The sequence below is a fragment of the Lathyrus oleraceus genome, chromosome 6, assembly GCF_024323335.1.
Source record: "Lathyrus oleraceus cultivar Zhongwan6 chromosome 6, CAAS_Psat_ZW6_1.0, whole genome shotgun sequence".
Taxonomy (NCBI): domain Eukaryota; kingdom Viridiplantae; phylum Streptophyta; class Magnoliopsida; order Fabales; family Fabaceae; genus Lathyrus; species Lathyrus oleraceus.
In genome coordinates this window covers 13717077-13724857 of record NC_066584.1, presented here as the reverse complement: position 1 = coordinate 13724857, position 7781 = coordinate 13717077, and the positions used below count along the sequence as shown (strand labels likewise).

The 7781-nt window shown below is 32.6% G+C and overlaps 1 protein-coding gene across 1 annotated transcript; it reads right to left on the bottom strand.

The window, feature by feature from the left end:
• Positions 1 to 1505: 1505 nt before the first annotated feature.
• LOC127097069 (transcription factor RSL2) lies at positions 1506 to 2995 on the bottom strand. Its single transcript, XM_051035581.1, has 5 exons — positions 2363 to 2995; positions 2044 to 2247; positions 1875 to 1940; positions 1718 to 1783; positions 1506 to 1604 (listed from the first exon to the last, which is right to left on the bottom strand). Exons 1-5 carry the CDS (start codon positions 2993 to 2995, stop codon positions 1506 to 1508), a joined length of 1068 nt encoding a protein of 355 aa, XP_050891538.1.
• Between the last annotated feature and the right edge of the window lie 4786 nt (positions 2996 to 7781).

The following is a 7781-nucleotide window of genomic DNA, read 5'->3' as shown; positions in this document are numbered from 1 at the left end:
TTATTGAGTTGATCATTTGGGATTAGTGATTGAGAGAAAATGAGAGGGGTTCTCATATTTTAGAGAGTCCTAAATAGAAAGTCCTTAGGATTAAGAATAGGCATTGGACAACATGGAGTTGTTATTCCTATAAGACTAATTGTACTAATTTGAAATAGTTGATTTTCTTTCTTAGGTTGGAAATCCTCCGGACATAGGTGAGGTTGCACCGAACTGTGTTACCAATTCTCATATGTTATTTATTGCTTTAATTATTATTTGCTATTTGTCTTACAAACTATTTTATTTTTGTATATAATATCTCTGACAATTTGTCCAACATTCGTCCTACCTAAACAGAATTTCAATTTTCCCAACTAGCGCTACATATTTTTCGATGTTATAAACATCATCTCTAAAAAATTTATTTGAATGCTTTTCAATAAATGTAAAATTTTCTTTAGTGCTTGGTAGTAATATAATTAGTACAAAATAATGGTGCTAAAAATCGAGTTGATTAGTATCATTTGTCCTCCTATTGATATGTGTCTATCTTTCCATAAGGAGAAGCTATATTTCAATTTTTTTTACCTTTGGCACCCAAGTGTAACATCTTCTCGGCGCTACATGATAGAAATGATGATAATGCCCACATAAACCTCTCATCTAAGTTTATTTGATAAAGCTTATTTTTTAAGGAATTTATGCGAAGTTTGAATACTACTCCCTCCGTTCTTTTATAAGTGTCACTTTTTTGAAAAAAAAAAAAAAAAATTGTCACTTGCAAAATTCAAGATAGTATTAATTGCATTTTTGTCAAAATTACCCCTAGATAGTTATTACATAGAGAGAAAAAATAAAATGAATGTAATAAATAATTAAGGATATTATAGGTAAAAGAAGAATTATTGTTAGAAAAATAACAATAATGATTAATTTTTTTTGTATGTGTAAAAAATCAAAAAATAACACTTAAAAAAGAACGAAGAGAGTAGTTCAAATATTTGCATAAAAAATCGGATATTTGAGTTTCCCTCTTCGAGCCACTTGATTCTTGAATTTTGTTTCAAATCAATCTTTGGAATGTAGATGTTGCTAAAATGATTTAGATGCCAATTCATTGCTTCATGACATGGGACTTTACTTTGCAAACTGAGTGATATTTAATTATTGTTTGATCAACTTAGAACTTCATAAATTTCTAATAAGATATAAGGATCACGAGACACATTCATTCATCACTTATGTATTTTAGGTTTCAGCTCCATAAGACAGTCTCTAAATTAGAGCAACAAAAATGTCTGCTTCATCATTTAATGCCTTCCATTCTCAACAGTCAGAAAAACACCACTCCACGTGATTAATAATTAAAAAAAAAATGATTAATTATACTCTCTTTGAGCATGATATTGCTATTTTATTCACATCCTCCAACAATAATAATAGTACTTAACAAGTTAGAATACAAATATATATAAATGTTTGTTTCCTGTTTAATTATTATTACAGTAAACAATATTTGAAACTCAAAGTGGCAAAGAACTGTTGAGATTGAGATTGAGTCCAATGTCAAGTCCATTATAAGCAAGTGGTGCATACATCCACATATCATCAGAACTCAAAAGCTACATAACAAAAAAAGAATAATAACAGTGGTTAATTATTTATCTTATATTAAAAATAAAAATAAGGATTTAAATTCTATACATTAATATTAATGTCTCTTATTGTGTAGTACCTTGATTTGAACTTGCAAAAATTTCACATAATTAACTGCTTCTTCAAGCATTGTACTTATATCAACCTGTATAAACCATTCATGAAAATTAATTCTCTTGCACAATATTAAATTCCAATACTTAAACAAGAATTACACCATCTAAATAATATTATACCTTTGTTCCATTTGGTACAAGATTCTGTAGAATTCTTAGTCTCTCATTTATCCTCTCTCTTCTTTTCTGCAAAATTAAAAATAATAAATATAAGTATCATAAATATGCACAAATTTTTGTTTTTGATATGAAAATATATATAATGAAAATAAGTAGAAAAACTAATTACCCTTGCATAGAGACTTTGTGGATCTGTTGCTGATCCTCTACTAGCTCTTGTTTTCCCATTTGAGTTGAGAGTAGTTCCTCCACTATTTTCTTGAGAACCATTTTCATCCTCAGAAATGTTACTACTAGAGCTATTATTAATCTCTTCATTCTCCTCTTCATTGCTACCAATAAGCTTCTTCTTAGACCTTGCATTTTTCATGCCCTAATGATTGAAATATTGAAGAAAATCAGAAGAAAAATAAATAAATATGCTTATCGTATTTGATGTTTCTGATAGACAACGACTCATACGAAATTATATACAAATTTAAACTTACATCTTTTGAGACGCGGGGTTTTTTCTTGGGTTTCTCGGAATTGTTGTTGATTTTTTCTTCAAGAGGAACTTCAACTTCTATGGCGCCGAGTTTCCTTTTGAGATGCATTTCCATGTCGTGCTTGTTTGGAAAATCAACATGTTCTTCCATTATTTGAGTATTAATGTAATCATTTTTCTCCAAAATATGATCACCACTTCCAAAAGCATCTTCATTCAATTTCGCATTCTCTTCCATTACAATCTCATTAAAGGGTGTGACAAAAGAAGCAAAAAGTTTCTCATCCATGGAAATGGAACTATTCATATTATTTGCTAGCACTTGATTAGGATGACTAAAATAGTAATTTGTATCATCATTAGCACTACAATTGCTACCATAACTATTCTCTTGAGATTGAGAAATATAATGTGAGTTTGAGATATTAGCATGATCAAAAGAATAAAACATACACTCTTTTTCACCGGTTTCGACGGAGCAAAATGTGGATTGTGATTCATTGTTCAATCCATCATCAAGAAGAAGAGAGTTTTGATCAAGAAATTGTTGAGAGTAGTGTTCATGATCCTCACTAGCAAACATTTTGCTAAAGAAATCCCATTCTCCATCAGGGAAAGATCCTATAAGTTCCATAGTAATAAGAAGGAAAAAAATCGCCTAAGTTATTTTTTTGGAAAGCTAGTTAAAATGTTTGCTTTGAGGTAATCAAAAGTTGTGGAAATATTTATACTCAATGCTAATGAATTTTTTAGTATAAGCATTGACTTAGTTTGTTAATAGAAAATATTAAAGTTGTAATTATTGTATAGGGTTTGTCCTAGTTCTATGTAACTAAACTTAGGGAAGTCCACTTAAGGGGCCATATACAAAGCAAACGACAACTCATATGGGACCAAAGTTTATGGTGTGATAATTTACAATAATAATATATCTTTAATATGGTTTTAATTTAAACATTGTAATTGGACATATTTAAAATTCTACTTCAAATTGAAACAAGGGGGGAGGGAGGTTCCTAAGTGTAATCATTGAGAGATGACTTAAGTAATGTTTATTAGGTTTTTATATTGAGTACAACTCCAAAGCGGTTTAATAGCAATGATATGATAATAAATATTGAATATAATTTGGGATTGATCAATGAAATGGAGGTAGAGCGGTGAAATTCGAGAGTTGGTTTTCAAAATATTGATTTGAATTATAAAAAGCGATATTCGCTTCATTATCTGTCGAGTCAAAGTCTATCAAAAAATATAACAAGACGAGTTGGGGCGGTCAAAGTAGAGGTGAATGTTTAAAACTTTATTACAACATACACAAAAAATGACGGGTTAAACATGTAAATCCGGCGAGGCGGATCCATTTTTATCACATCAATCATATTATATTTTTACATTAAACTTAACTTATATTTATAAAACTAGTGACGATTGTTCCACTTGTAAACATTTTTTTAAGTATAAATGAGATCATCCGCGTACAATTATAAAAGTTAATCCCTTAAAATAGAGATGATATTTTTTTTTAACATTATCACATTTTAATAGTTGAATTCGAATCTACCACCTCCACCTTTCTTGTTTCATATGATTCTTAATAAGATTAGCTATAAGTTTATTAGTTAATTAGTGATGTAGTTAGGAGTTAGAAGAATTAAGGTGTGAGCTTAGCATGCGCGTTTAAGATAATAAACAACGAACGTGGGAGTCTCCAAGAATATAATAACATAACAAAAGGAATTGTGTAAGGTAATAAAAAATTGAAGTCACAATTAGGTTTGGTACATCGTGGGATGAATCAGAAAATATTCTTATAAGTAGTTTAAAAACCGACATAGCAACCATGGGAAACGCTCATTGTCTCTTTGTGTTGTACATGTGTAACAAGTTCATTAACCTTTGCTACATTAACATTAACTACCAACTAAATAAGGATAGAGAGATAAGCTTTTAGGATTAATCAATAACTCTCACCATGCATGCATGTTATATTGGTTGTATCATGCCACTTATATTCGAATATGGCATAAATTTAATTCTCTTATATCATTTTAGTTCTTGTTGCATCCAAGGTTAAGAATAAATTTGCACACTTTATGAAACTAGAAACAAATTGTATTAGAGAAGTTTTTTTTTGTGGCAAAAGCTAATCATTTAATATAAAATATAGTAGTTGAATACATTGTGCTTTTGATTAAAATAAAACAACAAGGTCTACTTAAGGTGTTAAAAGCATTCAAATTATTAACATTTTAAAATGTATGACTAACCCATATAACATACCAAGCTACCAACTCAGTTTGCCCTCATATTTTGACAATGTAACAAACTTGTTCTTAGAATTTTGGACACAATTATTTTAATTGCTCTCACATAAATAAGGAGTCCTTTTAAATTAATTTAATTCAATGCTTCAAACCGACCATTTATCTTCTCTTTTTTCTTTTGTTGTTAAATTAGTTATTTATTTTAAAAATATCTACATGATTGATTTATGGTTAAGAGGAAGATGTTCGATAAATTTGATTGAGTTTATATCTTTCGTATTCTTTACATCGTTATTAAAATTTGATGATGGAATACATCATATTCTTGTAGGTTCTATTTTGAGGTGCCTTGTATCTAAGATTGTTATGAAATAAGTTGGTAAATGTAACAATATCTCAATGACTTGCAATTTAAGGTCGGGGTATTTGATGGTGATGAGGAAATTTTGCATAGTGCCAACAAAGTGATAAACAAGCGACATGGAGATGGTTTTCTGCCTATGTTCATTGTAGATTTCTAGAATGTTTTGAACATAATAGATTGATCATCCATACTGTGTGAGGTGGGGGTGAAATGTTCATCTATTTTTTTTGGATTGAGTTTCTTAATGGTTAAAGTGAAGGAGAATTGCGGTCCAAAACGCAGCGGAAATTAAAATTTCTCCTTTAGAGATCCTTACGAATGGTCATGATCAGTGATAGAATATTTACCTCTTGTGATGATCGAAACCTTTGGTGCAGATCTCTTGTGACGATCAAAACCCTTTGATGTAGATCCACGAAACGATCACGAACGTTGAACGATGACAACGTCTCTACTCAGTCCACACGAACGGATTCCTTCAATCTCAGTGCTAGCTGGTACGAATGAAGGCTTTGAGTGAGAGAGAGAGAAAGAGAGAAAACGAAAATAATGCAATCGCAATGAATGCTTCTGCACAAGGGTTCTATTTATAGAACCACTTGTGTGGGCTTCAAGCTAAAAGCCCACTTAAGTGTATTTTGGCCCATATCTTATAATATGCCCAAAATCACTCAAGCCCATGGTACCTTACCATATTTCGTATTCTACTCAAGTACACCGTACCTTACGATGTTCCATAACTCACTTAAGGGTACCGTACCTTACGGTATTCCTTAGTTACTCTATCTCTCATCAATCCGTCCTTTGTGTGTGACCCTGTAGGTTTTCGTGACGTTGGCAATTATATTAAATCATGTATTTAACATAATAAACAGTGAGCGGTATCTAGCAACACATCACTGCTACCCAAGACACGAAAATGTCATGTGATCTGACAATTCCTTCTATGATAATAATTATGTGTATAATTACCCTTTTGCCCTTATGTCTATATTGAACACAAGGCATAGACCGTGTCATCCTTGTCCAGTTCAATATTGGGCCCATAGACATTTATCCTGTTATGCAGGATGGGCAAATTCCATCTAGGTCACTCATGTCCCTCAGCATGCTTTGTGGAGTACCCATCAACTGTCTTTATGGTTATCCAATTACGGACAACGTTGGATCAGCAATAAAGCACTCGACTCTACATCTAGGATCCATAGTGGTTTCAGGTCGAAGAGTGGAATACACTATTATCACCATGAGAATAACTTATGACACTTTGCATAACGTTCTATATAGTTATCTCATAGCGGGTCAATCCGGTATAAATATTACTCCTAATATTCATACCTATGTTTAAGACTTGATAACTCTTTATCCATGATCCATGAGATGCGATCATCAGTCTACAAACATAATAGTCTTAATGCTTTAATGTTATCCCACTTCACACTAAAGCTCGACTACGGATACTTTAAGAATAGTGCCCTTATGTTTAATGTGTTCTCATGATCAAGTCACACTTGATACATTAAACGAACTATCTATTCCAGGGACTTTATTAATCAATCATAATAAAGAAAAAGCCTTTTATTAATTCGATACAAGTACCAAAAAGTATTGGCCTCTAGGGCTTACACCAACAATCTCCCACTAGCACTAGAGCCAATCAGGCATACCCTGTATGCCCATTGATCTAGCATGGCCATCATGCTTCTGCTGCGCAATAGGCTTTGTCAGTGGGTTAGCAACATTGTCAAGTGTAGGTACTTTACATATTTTCATACAACGTCTAAGTATGTGTTTGGATCGTTGGTGAGATCTAGGCTTCTTAGCTTGTGCGATTTTACCATTGTTATCATAGTAGAGACCAATGGGATCCACAATGCTAGGAACTATGCCAAGTTCACTAATGAACTTCCTGATCTAAACAGCTTCCTTTGCTGCATTTGAGGCAGCAATATACTCGGCCTCGGTTGTAGAATCAACAACTGTATCTTGCATTGAACTTTTCAAGCTCATAGTGCCACCATTTAAGCAAAACATGTAGCCAAATTGCGATCATGCATATTAAAGTGTCTCAGCACTTTGTCTATGTATTCTGACTTAGGCCAAGCATTATGTGATCTATCTATATAGATTTTGATTCCTAATATATAGGCTGCTTCACCTAGGTCCTTCATAGAAGAGCATTTCCCTAACCAAGACTTTACTTGTTGCAGGGTAGGGATATCGATTCCATTGAGTAATATGTCACCTACATATAATACCAGGAATACGATCATGCTCCCACTAACCTTCTTGTAGACACAAGGCTCATCTTCGTTCTTGATGAATCCATACAGTTTAACTGTTTCATCAAAACAAAGATTCCATGAGTAGGTCACAGGCTCATCTTGATCCATGAGTAATACATCACCTATATCAGATATCCATATATCTCAGGTAGGTGACGTATCCTTCCTGACCTACGCTGGTCTTGTTCTACTTGAGCAGGTTGCTCTTACACAACTACTTGTGTTTCCTGCTCTAATTCCTCCATAGGTGTATTTATGCTTTGTGATTCTTGAATTTCTTCAAGCTCTACTTTCCTCCCACTGTTTCCTTTGGAAATAAAATCCTTTTCTATGAAAACTCCAGTTCGAGCGACAAACACTTTGCCTGTAGAAGTAATACCCTCTTGTTTCTCTAGGATACCCCACAAATAAGCATTTGTCAGATTTGGGCTCAAGCTTAGTTGAAATTTGTCGTTTCACATAAACCTCACAACCCCAAATCTTCATGTAAGACATATGTGGTTT